Source organism: Lathyrus oleraceus, chromosome 7 (assembly GCF_024323335.1).
Source record: "Lathyrus oleraceus cultivar Zhongwan6 chromosome 7, CAAS_Psat_ZW6_1.0, whole genome shotgun sequence".
NCBI lineage: Eukaryota > Viridiplantae > Streptophyta > Magnoliopsida > Fabales > Fabaceae > Lathyrus > Lathyrus oleraceus.
This window is the reverse complement of record NC_066585.1, coordinates 280,462,231-280,484,565: the sequence shown is the minus strand read 5'-3', so window position 1 is coordinate 280,484,565 and position 22,335 is coordinate 280,462,231. Positions and strand designations below refer to the sequence as shown.

Below are 22,335 nucleotides of genomic sequence, written 5' to 3'. Positions count from 1 at the left end.
TTGCAGGAGCAAATTCATATTCAAGGTGACAATTTTGCATCTTTTGCTTCCATCCAAGAGGAACGATATGCGAACCTAAGGAGTCAATACCAAACTCACAGTGACATCCTTAACTCCTTTTCCTCTACCATCCTACAAAGGATTGATGGCTCAAATCGCGTTCTCGCAGGCTCCGTAATCACACTGAACATGAACGTCATTGAATTAACCAGCCTCTATGAAGAAGAAAGACTTGCGCATCCACCTTCCGGTTATAGAGGCAGACATGAACCGTTCTATGGACGACGACCTTAGATGATTGCTCAAATTCAACGCATTTCTATTTTCTTATGTGTGCATGTTATTCTAGTCACTTATTTGTCTTAATGTATCCATTGAACACTTACTGTAATATTATTTCCTTATTATGTTTTTCTCCATGAGAAAATTATGCCTATACTTCTTCCATTGACTGCGTGTTATCTGCATGGTTGTTGGTGATTATATGTTGCAAAGTCATTGTCTAAGTGATTCTGAATATTTTTATTTCATGTTGACCGTCTCATTGTCTCTTTTTGATGTTGTCAAAGGGGGATAAGCAATGGAAACAAACAAAACAACAGATTTAGCAGATGGATAATAGCTTAAGGTTCAAAGGAATGCATAAAATCATGGGGAGAATATCCATCAAAGTACGCGTTTGTGCCACGGTTTGCCATCATAAAAAAGGGGGAGTATGTGAGGGCAAATATGCCTAGTCCTTATTTTAATGATGTCAAACCTCTCTAGTTGCCCACAACGTGTATTTGGATAATATCATCATAGAATAGAAAGCATTCATCCTTTAACATGTTCAAAATATAGGTTCCGTGTGTCCAAGCATATAGGAGCATATCTTATATGTGAATTATGCACTTAATCATAGTAAATATCCTAGGTTCATAGGAGATCGGTTTAAATTGGTCATTATATGTTGCAAAACTTTTTTTTTGAAGTTTAAGCTCTGTGAGTCGACTCATGACTCGGAGCAAAACCTTCGGGTCCGAACAGGTCGAGTCACAGGTCGACTCATTCTTGGAATACCTGAATGATTCGATCATCCACTCCTTACGTCGACTCATTTCCCACTTTCATGTGAACCATATTTCCACGGGTCCGAACAAGTCGAGTCATAGGTCGACTCAACCTTGAAATAAACTTTGTTTGAGTTGACTGATCCCCTGTTTGAGTCGACTCATCGCCTGTTTTACTTAACTTTCTATTGTGTAACTTTGCAAAATATTTCTGTTCTGTTAGTTATTTGTCCATGCATCATATAAATATTCAAATGTCTCTTCTTCAGCAAAACAACAAGAAAAGTGAAAGATATACCCCAAAGTGCTCATCAACTTCATTCTTCATTGCATTTCTCAATATCACACACGATAATCTTTGTTGAGCATTGTGCATTGCAGCTGTATTAACGTTCAACTAAGATTGGATTATCTTAGTTTGGGTTGAGACTTTGTGTGGGTTTTTCTTGAATAAAACCCTTAAGGTTTTGTCCTCCAAGAATCGGGGTTTTTTGCACTAACCTTTGCTTCGCAGATTCATCCGAGTGAAACGTTTGAAGAACGGAAGGTTCGGTCAAACAAGTAGCGGTAAACGGATGATTCTAAAGAAAGCTTAGGGTTCAAGCGACTTGCATTCGAAATCAGCCGAGCTGAAGGTTTAGAGAACGTAGCGTTCTTGCAATAAGGTAGCGGTAACCGGAGGTTTGTTCGAAGCGCTTGAAGAATTTGGTTCAACTCGAATCAAGGGGAGAGAATAGAATAGGATCTGCAACAACTCTAAGGGTTTATTAATGGTGATCATTTGTTCTCTTGTATTGACTTTGCAACGTGTTAATAAAAACATCTCAATTCTAGATTTAGAATTGAGGGCAGACGTACCCTAAGCGAGGACGATAGGGGAACTGCCTCGACAAATCTGGTCTTGTTCTCTCTATCTCTTAACTCTTTAAATTCTGCATTAATTACGTTTTATGTGAAATTAATTGTAAAATCAATATCACTTGATTGGTGTGCATAGCAACTGTTTGATAAATTATTGTAATCACTTTGATTGCAACTGAGTAAAATTCTGCACATTCAATCTGAGTGAAATTGAAACTTGGTATGAAATGCACACCAAGTGTTCCATAAAATTAATCTCACACAAACTTAGTAATATTTTCCTTGATCTCTTATTGTATTAAGCATTATTAGAGGTAACGATATCAAGGATCATAGTGGTTAATCGATTGATTTAGATACGGGTTGATATTCTCTATCTTAAGTAATTCCATTCGGTTTCACGTATATCCGATCTTTTCATTAATGAATCGTTTAAACGATTACTATCTATGGTGCTTCCGCAACCGTTGAAAACATTTTTAAAAGCGCTAAAGTTTAAAACTGATATATTCAACCCGCCTTCTAGATCAGTACTATCATCTAACATAATGCAGTAGACATGCATCGAAGGAGGATCCTGCCAGCCATTATCAATGTTTTTATAGGCACTCACAATTGATGGGTGTCTGTCTGAGATCAAACATAAGTTAGGCTAAGGAGCAACGTGCAATTGGATATTTTTAGGAAAAAAAATCCATCCCCCAGTAGTCTCCCCCTTCAACTAGTGCAAAGGCGATTGGAAAAATGTTGTTGTTGCCATCTTGTGCCACTGCCATCAATAACGTTCCTTTATATTTCATCGCATATAACTGAGAGTTGTGTTTGCGATGGTCATGCATTGGGTTTGTGATTAAGAATGTGTGAACTGGACCCATATAACCTATCTCCCAAGAATCAATCATCTTCTGGTAAGATGGTGACAATCGGAATAGGCAGAGCTCATTTTGACAATAAATTTTATACCTCATTGCATTAGTTCAATCAACCCTATGATCAGTCGATAAGTCCATGTGATACTTTTTAATGGCTATGACACAGTCTTCTTTTGTGTGAAATATGTCTCCTTCTTTCAATGATCCTTGAATTTGCACATAAGGATTGTAAAATATATCTGACGAAGGTTCATTTGCACCCAAATTCAAGCTTGTCATGTGTTGAGGTGGAAAATATATATGACTAGATGGTAATGGCTCTTGCTGGTGGTCGACATTTTCATTGTTCACCATTTCATCAACCAATAATTCGTATTCTTCCTCCTCGTCAACAACATCGACTTCAGCTTGTTCTTCGTCATCACTTTCACAAAACACTTGTGACAAATCAACAAACTGAGACAATTGATTTTGTTGTGTTAAAATATATAACTCAATATCATTGAACCCATATTGTTCATGATTGAGAAACATATGGTAAACATCGTTATCATCTCGAATCTTCAATTGATAAAACTTAACTTGGTTGTTTGTAAAAAATACCATATTTTTGTAGATGATTTATCGCACTTGATTACACTACAATTTCTTTTCTATTCTTTGTTGCAAATGTGAAAATTTTGGTCGTCTATTTATTGTAAACCGAGTAACTTTTGTGTTACGAAAACAAAAACTGAATAACTCGCATTCAAATATTTCACCATCGGTATGGGCATTGAACATGTAATGTGGTGATAAAGCCATTTTTGTAAGACGCAAGTTTAGTGTTTAGTGGTGACTACATTGTTCACGTATTAGCATGCAGTTAAATAGGATAAATGGTGAATATCCATAAATCAAGGTATGCCCCAAAGGGTGTGGCGCATGCTATATGGTTTTAACTTAGACGCCATTTATAGTGGCTTATACAAAGAATCTTGCATGCATAAGCCTAGGGTTCAAACTACAACGAATCTCTTCCATGATTCCCTGCATGATTCCATTTTCACTGTCCAACGTATGTGCCCTTACCAATGGCGCATGGTCTTAGAAAATAATGCATGCGCCATAACAAGACAAGGCATGCACCCTGCATGATTCCATGCATGGTTTCCCTGCCCTAAAAGGACAAACACATGTGCACTTACCAATGGTGCATGCCCTAAAAATACATTCATGTGTCCTTACCAATGGCGTGTGTTCACATACATCACATGCAAAAGAAACTTTCACGTGAATGCAACTTACCCTCAACCTTACACTTAACCTACTTTCACATCTATATATACTGATGTTTATCAGCCTTTTCTGCAACACTCAATCTATCTACAACACTCAACCTATCAGCAACAGATACTCAAACACATCCAACAAAATGTCTTTATTGACCATGGATGATGAACATCGAGGAACAATCGACAATATTGCGACATTTGTATGTTATTACTTATTCTATATTGTTTATTACTTATTCTTATTTCTAACAAAATGTTTATATTGTTTATTACTTATTCTTACTTATTTCTTAATTATCTTTTGTTAGGACCCAAAGAGATTTTGATGTCGTGTACATGAATATGTACCATACGACCCTTTGATAGAACCATATCTACGAGGATGCGGTTTTGGTAATCTACTCAACATATTCTCATAATCAGTTGACTATAAATTTATTCTTGGTTTGTTAGAAAGATGGAGACCCGAGACCCACACATTTCACTTTAGGTCTACCTATCGATGGTAAGACTGTAAATGGTAGAGTTAACCAAGATAACTGTATATACGAGGAATTATTGGGTGCCCCTTTGTGTGAAGACAGAACTACAGGACAGACTTTGGGTCAACCTAGGGGTCAAGGTATTAATTGAAAATATCTTAAATAGGTATTCAAGTATAACATTAAACGAAGAATCTACTGAGTATGAAAAGATAATTAAAGCTCGCTGTTATATTATGATTCTATTTAGTAATTTTTTATTTCCTGAAAGTACATGTAATACGGTAAATATTATGTATTTGTCGTTGTTACGAAACATAAATAAAGTAGGCACATATAGTTAGGGTTCAACTATTTTATCCCGTCTATATAGTTCATTGTGTAAAAATGTCAAAATAAAATACTTGTACGTTTTATTCTTACTCTTATTTGCTACAAGCATGGGGTTGGTCAAGAACGTCGTCAATCGCCCCGATCAACGAGAAGTCATTCACATTCCCCTATGCAACAAAGTTAGTTTATCTAAAAATTTCTAATTTGTTAGATAGTTTACTACGATTGTAACTAATATATTTTCAATCTTTTCAATCTAGGTGGTCAGTTAAGGGGATGAACTACAAGAGGTATCCCAAACACGATGTAGTAGTCTATCGCGTTCTTTTAGACCATATTGGATCAGACGATGTATTACTACTAAACAACTCTACTTTTGATTTAAAAAAATTATACAATTACATATCCTTTAATCATGTCAAATTCTTATACAATTTATTTGAAGGTCGTATCTAGGTCTTGACCATCAAGTTAACCATTATGATGTTTCAATTTGGATAATAAAAACACCAATCATCCGGTTCACTACTATGGAGATGCACCAGAGTGACCATGTGAAAATACAGTTTGGCATACAACAATAAATTCCAGAACCTCGGATGTGTTTGGGAGATTGGCATTAATAAAGAGTCGATGGCCAATGGAAATATTCCGATTGGAGAGACTTCGCAAAAGAGACGTGTCATCATTGGAGGAATCGAAGGCAACACATCTTAAACGAACCAATCATACATGGTGCTAGACCAACTCAACATTATATGGTATGGTTTAGGTCGGTTACGACGCCACGGTTTGTGTTTGAGCCACGGTATTTGATTGATCCACGTCGACGAGTTTCGTCATCATACGCCCAACAACAAATCCCCGCCCAAGAACAATGTCAACCCACCCAAACCCAACAACCAACCTCATACCATCACCCTACCATATACACCTAACCACCAAACACCCAACCTTACAACCAATTCATATCACACACCCAAACTCAAAACCAGGAACCAAACCCTAACCACCAACAACCATACGTAACCACCACATCTGTCTATAGCCCGGATGATTCATACGATTCAATTTTATGCCATCATAGCCCCCACTTATGAACACTCAAACATCTCATCGCCACAACACCCAACCATTGTTTGACTTTATTACACCACATGAACCATTGCTTCATTTTCAAAACGATCCAATATCCCAATTCGGGCAACCATACCGTCCACAAACAACCTAACCACAACGACCGAACTACGACAACATGGGCACGAACTCAATTATGGCAGCGCCGTTGGTGGCAACACCCCGAGCTATTGGGGAGAAATGATGACAAATTTATCAAATACTAATGGACCTTCCACCGGATCTTCACACCAACCACCATTGCATCATGTCAACACTCAAAGACCCTAAACACCTCAGGAAAATCGTGGGAGACCTCGAAGGCAGACTAATGCACCAGGATGTGGAACAAGGGGGTGTTTCAATCGAGCGTGTCATTGATTATCTTGTCAATTGTTATGTATTTTAACTTGATATCATAATATTAATAATTATTTTTTATTTACCTATTTATTTTATTTATTTTATTTATTTATAAGTATAACATATAAAATTTTAAAAAAACATAAAATATAAAGCATGTTTCACATGCAATGATGCATACACTTGATATAATTAAGTATGCGCCAATTGCATTGACTTTACTTGCAAGCATCCGCCAACACCCTTGGCGCCTATGTTAAAAACCAAATTGGATGCGTCAGTCTAACTGGCGCATGCTTTAGAGGTGTACATGAAACAAATTATATTGGTAAATAACCTGAAATAATGGTTATTTAGGAAATTAAGTTGAAAAACTAGGTTATTTTTAAAAAAATGCCCTGAATTAACATAAATTCGATGTGTTTTTTTGCATATCATTCTAACTTTATTTAGTCAAATTTTTGAAAAAAAATTATATGAAAACTCAAATTAGGAGTATAATCGATTCGGTTTAAACAATTTTTTTGTCATAAATGTTCGAACAAATGATATCTCTATCAATTTGATTTGACTCGATTATTAATGTTTCTCAAAAATGGAATTTAACTAAAGTAATCGATTTGGTTCAGTTTGGTTAAACATTTTATAACATGTTTTATTTAAACATTGTATTCATTTGTGTATTCTTCAATATCATTTTTTCTTTCTTGTATTTTTTACTACTATTTTTTAAAATATGATATTTTATATAATCGATTTCATGTTCTACTTTTCAAACAACTTATAAATTGTACTTAATTCATGCAAAACAATGATATAATTTTCATTGTATCATGAGAGCAAATTTGTGTGACTTAACGTTTAGTTATTGGCTGTGTTTTTGGTTGCGTAAACAAAGATGGAGAAGAGTTTGATTGATGTAAAATTTGTACTTAATAATGTGTTGAATAAAAGATTGAGTGGGTAATTATAGTCATCGATTCAGTTTATCGACTTAACGGCTTCTAAAAATTAAAATCGAGTACCGAACCAAACCATCTCATTTTTCATCGGTTAGATTTGATTTTAAACGTACCTAACCAAGACAAATCAGTTTTTTTTTTCGATTTTGCTTGATTTATCGATTTTTTCGGATCCACTTACATCTCTATCTTAAACTTGTAGGTTTGTGTTTTTGAAGTGAATTGATTAACAATTTTTTATTAACTGTTAACAAAAAGAAAATTAATGATTTATCTAATATTTTATTCAAAATTTAAAATTTTAACTATATTTAACTTTTTTACAAGTATTTAACTTATTTCTATTTACGGATATTTAACCAGCAAAAGTCTTTTAATTCTTTTGACAGTAAATTTTAATAAATTATATGTATTTAATATCTTTATTTTAAAATTATCTTTGTATTAATTATTAAATTTTATTAATAGAAGATAATTTAATTGATGATATATTAATAATTGTGTTATATCTCTCTCATTAAATTAAAAAAATAAATATATTTAACTATATATTTTAATAAATATGATTTTTTTTTATAAATCAGATAATATTTTTTCAATCACTTTAAAATTACTTTTTTTTTCTTTTAAATAATATTGATGAGAGGAAATAAAAATAACTATCTACCCTGAAGATTAACTTTCAAAAAATAATAAAAATTATTAACAACTTTATTATATATTATACTATTAACAATGTAAATCTTTGTGTAACAAATTTTTCCAGGTTTGATAGTCTTTAACGATAAATAGTAATGGAAAGAAACACCAGAGCCAAGAACATAACAGAACAGAAACACAAGATCAGAACCTTAATTTCCTTGATTCACATTCAACAAACATCTCTCACAGGGTACCCACTACACAGAACCTCTGTAAGGAAGAAACCTTTTTACAATTTTCAACCCATGAAATAATCACAGGTAAAAAGTCAGTGTTACATAGTAACAACATTAAAAATAAAAATAAAAAACCACCAAAAATAAATAGGTTGTTGAAAATGAAACATCACTCCCAAAAATTAAAAAAGAATGAGAAGCCACCCAAATGGGTATGAAAAAATGGAGATTAAAAAAAGAGAATTTCTTCATCTTTGGTGATCTCATGGATCGATCGACCTTCTCCAAATTATCATAACCATATATATCAAACATTTTGTTCTTGTTCTTCATCTTATCATGGATGTTAGTGACTGAAAAACAACTTCTTGACAAGGAATGGTAAGACCCATATCATGGTCGAATCCAAATTCTTCTTCAGCTTGACGAAGAAGAGATTGAAACTCGGGGTGAGTTAAGAAAGAGATTGGAACAATATATCTACTACGGTTTTCACCAACGTAAACAGGGAAATGACCTTTTGGTACATCAATGGGGTATTCATTATCGTCGTACTCGTTTTTCTTCCCTAGGCTTGAACATCTTTTGAGGATTTGTTTCAAAACTGCATGTTGAGGAAGTTTGTTAGAGTATTTCTTAATAGCCATTGTTTAGAGAGAAGGATGAAGTAGTTGTGGTGTTGTGAAGTGTTGTGATGGAGAATGTGGAGGGTGGTGATGAAGTAGTATTTAGGGGGTGTATTTATGGAGAGTTTTGAAGAAAGTGTCATGTGGAGTGTGGGGACAAGTAAGGAAAGAAAGGACAGACCACGGGTGTATTGGGGTTTGTGCATTGTAACGTACGAAGGACATGGTGGGACCCAGTCCTATTGGTTATACTATTCTATGTTTCTCTTCCTTATGCCAACATGGACCTACTTTTTTTCTCACCGATTTTTCTTTCTTTCAATTTTTTTCCTTCAAAAGGGTAATTATTTTTGGGCTCTTAGTTAGGCTTAAAGGACATAACAAATAATCAACCTTTTTAAAATCTTTTATTGTTTTCTTTTGACTAAATTTTAGATAACATTCTATATTAGTATTTTATTATTATGGGGGGGGTTCTTTGTCAATGAGATTGATGATTTAAGTTAGTCTTCAAAGCTCCTTAAAGAAATATAGTTAAACATAAAAAATATTTTTTTTATAATTAATATGTTTTCATATAATTTATTTTTGATATATGGTTACCGTGAATCTTTATACAATTAATATGTTAGTATACATTATAATATAGTGTCTTTGGTTAATAAATATAATTTTAAAAATGATTAATTTTTTCATCTAAAAAGGAGTAATAATATAGACTAAGCTTATTCTTCATTTGCATTTATTTATTTATGTATAATATTTATTATACATACAAAATTTTATTAGTATAAAAGAAAGTTGATCATTTGTTATCTTTACTTTGTGGACTTAGATGGCCTACTTTTGCAATTTCATGCAAATGGCCAAGTCAATATACAATTTGTCCAATTTGTAAATTTGTCAAATCAATTATTTATTGTCACGAGTTGTTATTATGAGTATAATTTTTCAAAGGGAGAGCTCATTCTAAAAAGAGAGACTCCTTGGATTTATATTATAGACTATACTTTTTTAGGTTAGATTTTTTTAATATGGAGTTCATAGAAAAATAGTACTGTAATTCATTATATTCACTTTTTGGTGATAGAAAATCCATTTCCCTACTTGCTTAATGTTTCCGTACAATTTTAAAGTTCTCATCCATGTTATTATGCTTAAAAAGTTAAAACCACTCCTAAATAAAGTGTGGCCTATATAGTATAGGCTCTCATCATCTAATTCAATAGGTAGGGACAATTAACAAACTTATAATTGTTGTATGAAAAGAGAGTTTGTTAAAGGTATAAATATTACTCTATCTGTTTTTTTTTTAAGCGTCATTTTTTTGGTTTTTTACATCTATCAATTAATCATAATCATTATGGTTGTTTATTTAACAACAATTATGTTTTTATCTATAATATCATTTAACTATTTATTACATTTATTTTATTTTATTTTATTTTATATAATAATTATCTATAAATAATTTTGACAAAATACAATTAATACTATCTTGAATTTTGTAACTGATAATTAAAAAGCAACAATTATTTTTAACAAAAGAGACTTAAAATGAAATGATGGGTGAATTAAAGAGAATCTAATTGAAATGACTCAAGTTAATTATAACTAGCTAACATTTACTCTTTCTGTTTTAAAATGCATGAAGTTTAACATTTTTAGGCGTAGATTAAGAAATACAATAATATTATCTTAAAATATTGCATTTTTACTAAATTAATCTTATTAATGTGTCTAAAACTGTGTACAAAATAATAATTAAATGACAAAAAAATAACAATTATTTTTATATTAAAAAATAAGAATCACTACAAGAATAACTTTGTGCAGCCACGTGATTTAGTGACGTGAAATGCACGTGGCAAAAAATGCCAATTACGACGTGAATTTCACGTGGCTAAAAGAAAAATATAATAAAAAAATGGAATGACAACTTTTCAGGTTGGGGGGAAATGAAAATAATTAAAATTTGGTAGTGACATGCAGATCACGTCGCTATTTTAAATTTAAAATTCAAATAATGTTTTGTGAAATGTAATTCACGTCGCAACTAGTGACGTGCTGATCACGTGGGTACATGTGGGTACAGATGACCGTTGAAGGCTTTGTGGCGTGTAAATCACGTCGCAAATAGCGACGTGCTGATCACGTGGGTACATGTGACCGTTGAATGGTTTGTGGCGTGTAAATCACGTCGCAAATAGCGACGTGTTTACCACGTGGGAACATTTCCTTTACCTTCCCTCTTCTCTCCCTCTTCCCTTCACCGTTTCATTCTTCTTCTTCTTCGTTTCCTCTTCCCTTCCACCTTCTGCAGACCCATTTCTCTCCCTAAACCCATTTTCCCCTTCAACCCATTTCTCTCCTTCAAGCTTCAAGCTTCAAATCCATTTCTCTCCTTAAAGGTAAATACTTTTATTATTTCAACTTAAACCCATTTCTGTTTAATATATATGAATTTTATTTTAATTATTGTATTTTTTTTTTAAGAAATAGCTAAGAGTGAATTATTCATTCAAGAATTTGGAGCAAACAGATTCAAAGTCTTCATCAAGGTATATTCAAAATTGTGAAATTTAATTTTTTTTTTAATTATTTTCAGATTAGTTAAATGTATTGAGTTTGGACTGGATTATGTGTTGTACTTATTATGTATTAAAATCGAATTTGTTTGGACTGGATTTTGTTTTTGTGCACATTATGTATTAAAATAGAATTTGTTTAGAAATTTAATGTATTATATATTTAGAATTTGTTTAGAATTTGTTTATAAAACATATACCCTAATGTATTATTAAAACAGAATTTGTTTAGAATTTGTTTAGAAATATAATATATAATAGTTTTAAAAAAACAGAATATTTAATGTATTATATATTTAATGTATTATACAAAAAAAACAGAATATTTTATGTATTAAATTTTTATAGTTTAGAAATAGATTTTATATAATATACTATTAATACCAATACTATCCTCTCTATTAATACCCTATTTATAAAATCATTTTTAATTATTTCTAGAGAAATTATAAATTTCAAAAGAAAATCATGTCAAGCTTGGAAATATTAAAACTTTGATATTACTTTGTTTAGAAACTATTTAATGCCTTTATATATGTGCACATTATATTTTTTAGAAATATAATATATAATTTTTTTTAAACAAAATATTAAAACAGAATAATATTTATAAAAAAAAACGAAATATTTTGTTTATTAGAAAAAGTAATATGAATCATGTCTAAAAATAGAAGTTGTATTATTATTTAGATAATATGGTTAGTTTAAAAAATATAATAGATTAGTGTTTTGAGTAAAAATTGATAAGTGTGTATATATATTATTTAGATAACTAAATAAATAGAAGTTGTATTATTAATATTATGTTTAAAATAATGTATAAAAAAACAAAACATTAATTTCATATATATTAGGGTATATGTCTAAAATGTTTTTTTTTTAAATAACACATATTAGGGTATATGTTTTATAAATATATGTTTAGTTTAAACAATAAAGTATGTAATAGTTATATTATATATTTATTAATAGTATAATATAATTTTTTTAAATTGTACGTAATAATTAGTTGGATGTACGATAGAACGATTTTTAAATTGGACGATAGAGGAATATCACTTTTGAAATTAAAATAGTAACGATTTTGTAAATGTGCAGTATGGAATATTTTCATTACTATCGTAGTTGGATGTACGATAGAACGTATCCAGGAAGACGTGGACTTAAACCGAACTTTGAGGAAGGAGTTAAAGGGTTTATCACATGGGCTTTCGCTCAAGAATGTTGTCTAAGCGAAGGAGGAGTAAGATGTCCTTGTCTAAAATGTGAATGTAGACCTATAATTAGTGACCCGGAGGAAGTAGAACGTCATTTGAAGAGAAGGGGTTTCATTAAAAATTACTGGGTTTGGACATATAATGGAGAACAGTTGCCGAGTAATGTACAAAGGACTACGACTACACATGCTTCTAGCAGTCGATCACATATGGAACACCGGGAAGAATTTAGTTTGATCAGTGACATGGTTGGCGATGCTTTTGGGGTTAACGTGACCTATGATGAACCTCAAGACTTCGATCAGGAAGAGTTGCCGAATGAGGAAGCTCAAAAATTTTATCAATTGTTGCAAGAAATGAATACGCCGTTGTTTGAAGGGTCGTCAGACTCAAAATTATCGATGTGTGTGAGATTATTGGCCGCCAAGTCCAATTGGAATGTTCCTGACCAGTGTTTGGAATTCTTTGCAAAAATGATGTTGGACGCAACTCCTACGAAAGACAACCTTCCCACAAGTTTTTATGATGCAAAGAGGTTGGTGTCGAAATTGGGTTTAGAGGTAAGAAAGATTGACTGTTGCACTAATGGTTGCATGTTGTTTTACGATAATGAGTTTGGTACTAATGATGGATCGTTGGAGGAATGTAAGTTTTGTAAGAGTCCGAGATACAAAGTTCGCAGTAAAGCCATTAACCGTAAGCAAAAACATGTGGCAGTGAAGTCCATGTTTTATCTGCCGATCATACCAAGGTTAAAAAGAATGTTTGCTTCAATGCATAGTGCAAGTCAAATGACATGGCATCATACAAACCAAACAAGTTCGGGCACAATGCGACATCCATCTGATGGTGCGGCATGGAAGCACTTCGATATGATACATCCTGATTTTGCAGCAGAACCTAGAAATGTCAGACTTGGACTATGCTCTGATGGTTTTACTCCATATGTCCAAGCGTCTGGAAGTGGATATTCTTGTTGGCCAGTTATTGTTACCCCTTACAACCTCCCTCCTGAGATGTGCATGACAAAACCATACATGTTTTTGACTTGCCTCATTCCAGGTCCAAAGAGTCCAAAAGCTGGAATAGATGTGTATTTACAACCTTTAATTGATGATTTGAAGAGGTTATGGATTGGAGAATGGACTTATGATATATCTTGCAAGGTTAAACCGAATGGCAGTGATGGATGTTCAAGGTAAAACAAAGGATAATGAGAAGGCTAGAAAGGACATGGAGATTTTGTGTAATCGAAAGGAGTTGGAGTTGAAGGTTAAACCGAATGGGAAGTTACTAAAACCCAAGGCTAATTACAGTCTAACTTCCGAAGAAGCTAAAGCGATTTGTCGATGGTTAAACGAATTGAGAATGCCTGATGGTTATGCGTCAAATTTAGCAAGGTGTGCTGACTCTAGCACCGGAAAGTTGCATGGAATGAAAAGCCATGATTGCCATGTTTTCATGGAACGATTGCTTCCAATTGCGTTCTCTTCACTACCTAAACATGTGCTTAATCCACTCACGGAAATTAGTCAATTTTTTAGAGATATCTGTGCATCAAAATTAAGAGTGGATGACATCGTTAAGTTGGACAAAAATATTCCAGTTATTCTCTGTAAGTTGGAACAAGTGTTTCCGCCTGGTTTTTTTGACTCTATGGAACATCTACCTGTGCATCTTGCACGCATCATGGGGGATCTCGCACCCCACACCCACCACGTGCCACAGATATACCCGTGCCTGAGGAGCAGGAGGAGCAGGATGACCAGGAGCAGCAGGATGACCATGTTTTAGAGCAACCAACTGCAAATCCCACAGAGTATGAGATGATTGATGGCAGATATTTTATTGAGCCATGTGGAAAATCGTAAGTATCTAATTTATAAATTTTATTTAGTATACATGTTTCCATGTTTCCATGTTTATAATTAACACTTATTCAAATTGTTGTTTAGTTTCTCTCCGAGTAGGCCAGCTGCACAGTGTGTAAAACATGTGATTCAACAAATGTATAAAAAAGCTTGGAAGTCATTCAAAGAACTTTCCAAGGATGAGAAAGATGAATGGTTTGATAAATTTAAGGTAAAATAAATTTTATTGTTGTTATTTTAATTAGTTATTTTATTGTAATATATTATCTAACACTTATCTAACAATTTTTTTGAATGTCATACAACATTGTAGGAAAAGTGTACGTGGAATGTAATGGATGAATATATGATTAGAAAAAATTATCGGGGAAGAACATCTGTCCGACTTTCTGACATGCTTAGGCGTGTCAGACTTGATTGGAAAGAACGAAATATTCGTCCCAACTGGATAGGCAAGGAAGTATTTGACGAACTTCTTGCCTATTGGGCTACCGATAATTTTAAAGCTAAATCTCAAAAAGCAAAAGACATGAGAGCATCCGAAAGGGGGGGTTGCCTTAATGCTACAGGAAGTATAAGCATTGGAGAACATGCAAAACGAATGGTAAAAATTATAACTACGGTTTAAAATTATATTTTGATTTATTATGTGTTTAATTAAATTTATTTATATTAATCAGACACAGGCACAAGGAAGACCCCCCCGACTTAATGAGTTGTTTGTGAAGACCCGTACAAAAAAATCGGGGGATTTGGTTGATGATCGGTCGAGAAGAACTATAGTAAGTTGTTTCTATTTTATTTTTTTTTGTTAAAATTCTATCAATTTTGTGGCGTGAATTTCACGTGGTAATAATGTTTGTGGCATGAATTTCATGTGGCAACAATATATGTGGGATTCTTTTCATGTCACAACTGTATCTAATTATTTTATTTGTTGTATGTGTAGGAGGAGTATCAAAGATTGCTCACACAATTTCTAGTTGAAAATCCTCAATATACACCTGTTGGTTCTAATCCGCTTGATCCACGCGTGGATATGTATATCTGGAGCTTAGTCACTGGAGGGAAGGGACGTAATGGGTGTTTTTTTGGTGTTGGTCCTTTGGCTGGCAACTACAGAACCGGAGATAGAACTTTATTTGATAGAGTTGCAAGTGGGGAAGGAACGTCCCGTCCAACACAATTGACACCTGAAATGATGGAAACGGTGAGGCAACTGGCTCTAACAGAGGCTAGACGAGAGACGGCGGAGCGTGAGGCGGCGTTAAAGGCCGAATTAGAGGAAATGAAAAAAAGACAACACGATATGGAGGAGCAAATGAGACAATTTATGCAGTCCATGAGTAGAAATCAAAATCAAAGAACAAGTGAAGACGATGTAGATGACGACGAATTTGATGTGTAATATTTATTTAGTTTTAAATATTAATTTTTGTATAAATAATTACTTTGCTATTTTTATAATACATTTTCATATGTGTAATTTTAATTTAAAAATATTTCACTTAATTATTAATTATTCTATATTTTATTATTTATTAATTATTTTATCTTTTATTAATAATATAATTTAATAATAACAATATATTTTATCTTTTATTTTAATTTTGTTTTTAAGTTGTGAAGTGTAAATCACGTGGGTAATTTGCCACGTGATTTTCATGTGGCAACATACCATCCATTTTCAAATGTTGTGACGTGATATTCATGTGGCAAAGTTGTGTCATGAATATCACGTGGCAAAGTTTAAGCGCAGAAGGAAGTAAATTTCAAATGTTGCGACGTGATTTGCCTTTGGCAAATTAGCGACGTGTTTATCACGTCACAAAAAGTTGCCACACGCGTTCCAGCGACGTGAATCAACACGTCGCTATTTTTGACTAGTGAAGTGATTTTCACCTTTGCCACGTGATAATCATGTGGCAGGGGGGAGTTTTTCTTGTAGTGAATAACATTAATTTTAAAAATTTGTTTTTTTAAAACGACCATCGTTTTGAAACTAAAGGAGTATAATTTTTAGACAGAGTCAATATAAGTAATTCTAATACTCTTCTTCAAGTTTGAGTATAAATTACTTAATGTCAAATTTAGAAACTATTCCGAAAGAATGGGATTTAGAGATTTGGTGAGCAAATCACCAAGGTGATGAACTTTTTATTGTTGTTTCTTACTTGAATGAGTTACTCTACAGGTAAATAAACTTAGTAAGGATTTAAGATCTTTCCATAAATGCTTGAGATCGGTATAGAAGGTACTTAACGATTTATCATCGTGATGCACTGAATGAAGTTATTGAAAAAGATCATACATGCAAAAATGGTCATCTTAGAAGAAATGATTATTGATTTTGATTCAAAGGATTTGATAGTTTCAATGTGCGAAAAAGATATGAAATATCGATAAAAATCGAAGCATTAATTGATCTAAGAAACTACAATGTTTTTGAATCGTTCCCACATGTCGAAGAGGTTGTCATCTTCAGAGGGAGTTGAAATATTTTCATTGAAGAACTTGAGTTTATTCTTTAAGGAGTGCAATGCATGATTACGACTTCTTGTTTGACAATTGTTTTCATTCAAGGGAGGATTCACAAGTTTACAACCAACATTTCTCTAGAGCAAAGATAGTAGTGACATGATTGATTGAGAATTGGACCTTGAGGTCGTGGTCATTGTTAACAATGTACGCAAAATTTGTATTAGACTTCTGTTATCATGTTCTCCATTATTGTGGTCATTGTTTCTTGAGAGTTGATGTAGCATTTTTAAAAACAAGCATTTTTGCATGTTAGGCGAAAATATATACTTCATATTTTGCTTGAAACAAGTAAGTCTGGACGAAAATCTACAAGTATTCACATTGAATCAAATCATAAAAGGGATTATGAGGAGGAAAATGTCAAAGTTGACAAAGTATAATAATAGAGTTAAGTAGAGAAGTTGTTTTACTTATCACCACACATTTGGCTGAATTTAGATTATATTGTTACTCTAGTTTGGTGAGTCAACTCATACATGATCTAACGGTAAAACATTTGCAAGTTGTATATCAAGTTTTATAATATATCAATGTCACTTCAAAGAGAAGACTCCTACTTACAATAAGGTGGAAGTCTAACTATAGAGACATATGTTAATGTTGAATATGTAAGTTCATGAAGTGACCAAAGATGTCCTATGACTATTATACTTTATTATGTAGAAACATTGTTACTTGGAGAGTTAAGAAATAAATTTTAGTGAATTGATCAAGAGCTGAAGAGAATTTTAGAGCTATGACCTGAGAAATTGTGAATGTTAGATGATTTGATGATAAATTATGAAGGTCATATTTAACTCTTTTGTAACGATGAATAAGTTATTCGTATTGTACAGAATTTTGTTCTACATGACTAGAAACCACATTGAGATTTACAAACATTTCATTATAGAGAAGTTGGATAATGGAGTGATAAATACAACCTATATTCCTTTAGGTGTCTAATGACATGTGTGTTAATATAAGGTTTACCAACCGAACAGATCAAGCATGTTACTTGCAAGTTTCTAAGGATTTATATTTATTCGAGAGAGAGAGAGAGTATGTGTAGGATGTAAGTAATATTATGTAAATAATAATATTTGTAGTTATTTAGCTGTTTTGTAAAAAAAACACTAAGTTGAGGTACGATGCTGGGGAGGTTTATGTATTTGATAGCCATGATCCTGACTTTTGGTCCTATTTTGAATTGTTTGACCTAATTAAGGGGCTTGACTTAGAGTTTGAAGTTGATTATGTGAAACTTTGGTGGAAATATAAGAGTGGTAGTTTGAAAGAAGACCTAAAGCCATTTATGAAAGATGGTTATGCAATGCTATTATCTAATTTTATTTTGGGAACTAAGTGTGATGTGGAAATATACACTAAACATCATTCCTCTACATGTGATTCCAAATTTATGAATCATGTAAGAGAGAGAAAGCAAGGAAAAGGAATTTATTGAGGAGGTTGATCACTCGAGTGATGGTATAAGTGATGAATCAAGTGATGAATTCATTATAGGTGTATGATGATAGTGAAGAAGACACAATGAATGAATTTAATGAATGTTTTGATAAAGGGTTTGGTGAAGGAATATGTGTTGGTGTGGAAGTAGGTGAACCTGAAAATACATTAAGTTTTGATGGTGCTTCCTCCACCAGTGAACCACCATTCATAGCTTTATTACACTAGAAATGGGAAATGAACATGTCATAGAAGAAAAGTGTCTCACTAATGAACTTGATATTGGGGTAGATGATGATAGTTGTGAGGATATTCCTAATGTGATTAGGTTCAATAAAGATGATGCAATGACTAAGGATTTTAATTTTAATATTGGAATGGAATTTTTTTCACTGAGGGAGTTCAAAGAGGCTTTATTAGAGGATAATTTGTTGAATGGTAAGGAAGTTATATTTTCAAAAAATGATGCAAGGATGTGTAGGGTGGTTTTTAAGCATAAGAAGTGTAATTACACCGTATTGTGCAATAAGGTTGTAAAAACCACAACATATATGGTTTAGACATTATTTCCCGGACACAAATATTGAATACATATATTCAATAAAAGTGCCAAGGCAGATTGGGTTGCAAAAATGATTATTGATAAGTTTTGGAACAATACCAAGATAAGATTATCTGAGGTGGTGGTAGGTGTGAGGCTCATGCATGCAACTGAGATCACCGACTGTAGGGCTTTAAAATCTAGGCATCTTGCTAAAAAAAGTTGTTAAATGGGAATATAACAAGAAATATAGTTTCCTATAGTTATATGATGGTGAATTGAGAAAGGCTTCACCAAAAAATACTTTCAAGTTAGACATTGAATGTTCTAGACAAGATTTGCAACCATGGTTTGAAAGGTGCTACATTTGTTTTTATTTGTTTTTATGTGTTTTTTTTGCCAAAGACATGTACACCATCTATAGGATTATATGAATGTCATATTAAGGATAAATATGATAGAATATTGTTGATTGTTGTTTGGTGATTCAAATGATCAATATTTACCTATAGCTTTTGGAGTTATTGAAACTGAAAGCAAAAACTCTCAGAGTTAGTTTATTAACCTACTTTTTGAAGTCACTGATGACTATAGGTGGTGTTTCATTTCTTACCAACAAAAGAACAAAAGGTATGTCTTAGCGTTATTTTCTCAATTCCGTTATTTGAACAATCCTAATTTAAACTTTTGATCAAATGGTGAAGACATGTGTGATTGCATGCAATGATATTGCATTTCTTTTAAGTGACATATATATATATATATATATATATATATATATATATATATATATATATATATATATATATATATATATATATATATATATATATATATATATATATATATATAATTACAAAAGTTATCTTCTAAAAGAAGAAAAAATTGAAATCTTCGAACACCAAAGTTCTAAGCAGACCAAAAAAACTAAAGCAATACAAAAACTATAAATACAAAAAAAAAACAATTGAAAAGATTCTCGTGAATAATAACAAGATCAAAACTCCTAAAATAAGTCAAGCGAGCATAAACACACTCAACCTAAAAGATAACAAATGCACATATCTTCGGCCAAACCATCACTTACATAAATTTACATAAGTTTGTTAGACAAATCTTTAAATTTCTATAATAGGCAGAGACAAGTTCCACAAGTCATTCTATCAAAAAAATCTTATCAAAATACAATTTTAAATAATAAAATTATTTATATCCACCAATTTATCCAAAGTTGCTTATTTTATAAAGAAAAAAATTATTATGGGATTTTTAAATAGTCCAAATAATAGGGTGTCAAACCAAAGTAAAATAAACTTTAAACCTCGTAGTTAATTTCAATGGATCTAAAAATCTAAAATAAAGAATCTAGACCTTTTGTCATACCTAATATCAGCTTACAAGTAACAAAAAGATCATTTATATATTATATGGTACTTTGACGCGATACATATTAGATTCATTTGGATTTGTTATCACTCCACATCTAAAAAAGTTCTCTCAAAAAAGCATCTTATCTTGGAGTAACTATCAAGAGAAAACTATAATCTTAGATAAAAACTAATTATTTCAAATCAGAGATAAAATCATACAAATTCCACTAAAAAAACATCATTGTGAAGAGTGTGATCTAATATAGTTAAGTAGGTTATTTGACTAAGAACACTCCATTTATTGGAAAGGTTTTTGTTAGGGGGATTGAACATTGTAAGACTTCTTTTTTAAAAGTAACATTTTTGAGAGAGACACACCACATACTCACTCAAAATCTTAAGGTTATATGTGGGTAGGTTGTCTCATCTATAAATGCCCAAGTCTCCATATTTTCAACAATGTGGGATTATTACACACACTATTCATACTTACTACATTCTCAACACTCTCCTTCAAGTGTGAGTCCACAAGGCTCTCCCCAAGTGAAAACTCTTCTTACTTCCACAAACTGATGTACCGCATGAAATGTTTCTTACTCACCACCTTTTTGGCGCCGTTGACACCCTTCAAAGGAACGTTTCTTATTCACTACCCTTGTGACGTCGTTGACTTTCAATACAAATAAGTTGGTCCATTTCTCAAATCAAAGGTTTGTGATACCACGTGTTGGGTCATTAGGAGGAACATCAGAAATATTGTGAGACTTCTTCTTTTAGAGTAACACATTTTTTAAAGACACATCACATACTCATTCAACATATTAACGTAATAGGTGGGTTAAAAGGAGCATCAGGAACATTGAAAATTCTCCCACTTATAAATATTCAAATCTCCACACCATCATCACTGTGACACCACGATCGAAAAAACTAATTATAACTTCCTCCTCCATGTGTCAATTTACTCATTAATTAATATTGTGTGTCCCTCAAAATGTGTGGAAGTTCAAATTGTAATTTCTCCTATTCAAGGCCGCGTTTTCTCTCTCGCCAATGTACTCGATCGTTTGTACAACCAGTTGGTAATGGTTTGGCTTTTGTGATTGTTGGAGTTATGATACTCTGATGAGCCACACATGGAATGTAACAGAACCCCATGTGTCTCTTACACTTTACTCGTACTTTCAACCTTTTTAACCTTAGTGTAAATCATTTACCTCCAAAATTCAAATTCAACACCCTCCACACATAAACTGAAGTACTGATTATAGTTCATAAGAACAATAATTAACATACATATATATCTTCTATTATAATGATATTTGACATGCTGATTATAGTGGTTTATAAGAACAAAACCATAAGCAAGCATGCTAAGCTGTCGAGGAAGTTTGAATATAAACCCGAAGAGGTCACATTCAACAGAATGATTGGTCGGTTGGTGTTTTCCTAGTAAGACATTCGCATTAACTGTTCAAATGGAAAACCAAATACAACTATAAAAGGATAGGCTTAAATGTTTCACCAAATTATCATAAATTCAACTATATTTTGTGACTCATGTCACATTGATAAGTACTAAGTAACGTGGATTTAAATTTATGAAGATGCATTTCAGTAAGTAAAAAAAAATGTAAAATTTAATCTAGTTTTTTAATAAATAAAAGTATTATTTAATTTTTGAGAAAAATAAATTTAAATAATTTTGTTCATATTTATTTGACGAAAAAAATTATATAGAAGAAAATTAAGTTTCGTTAAGTGTATCAATAAAATAACATAAATATATTTAATTTACAATTAAATATGATAAAGTTATTTTAAAGATTTAAAATAATAACTTCATTAGAATTAGTAAAATATTAAAACTATAACAAGAAGAAATTATTTCATAATGATTTATTTTTAGTTTAATCAATTATAAAGATTTATTTATCACTAA

General features: G+C 32.1%; 2 protein-coding genes across 2 annotated transcripts; one reads left to right on the top strand and one right to left on the bottom strand.

Annotated features, from left to right (window-relative positions):
- Positions 1-8,161: 8,161 nt before the first annotated feature.
- On the bottom strand, positions 8,162-8,934 carry LOC127106725 (auxin-responsive protein SAUR50). The gene has a single exon (XM_051044027.1). It carries the CDS (start codon positions 8,838-8,840, stop codon positions 8,523-8,525), a length of 318 nt encoding a protein of 105 aa, XP_050899984.1. The 5' UTR covers positions 8,841-8,934; the 3' UTR covers positions 8,162-8,522.
- Positions 8,935-12,506: 3,572 nt separating this feature from the next.
- Positions 12,507-13,826, top strand: LOC127103442 (uncharacterized). The gene has a single exon (XM_051040700.1). It carries the CDS (start codon positions 12,507-12,509, stop codon positions 13,824-13,826), a length of 1,320 nt encoding a protein of 439 aa, XP_050896657.1.
- Positions 13,827-22,335: the final 8,509 nt, after the last annotated feature.

Coding starts and splice junctions, on each gene's coding strand:
- LOC127106725 (XM_051044027.1), bottom strand. CDS start 8,840: ATGGCTATTAAGAAATACTCTAACAAACTTCCTCAACATGCAGTTTTG.
- LOC127103442 (XM_051040700.1), top strand. CDS start 12,507: ATGGAATATTTTCATTACTATCGTAGTTGGATGTACGATAGAACGTAT.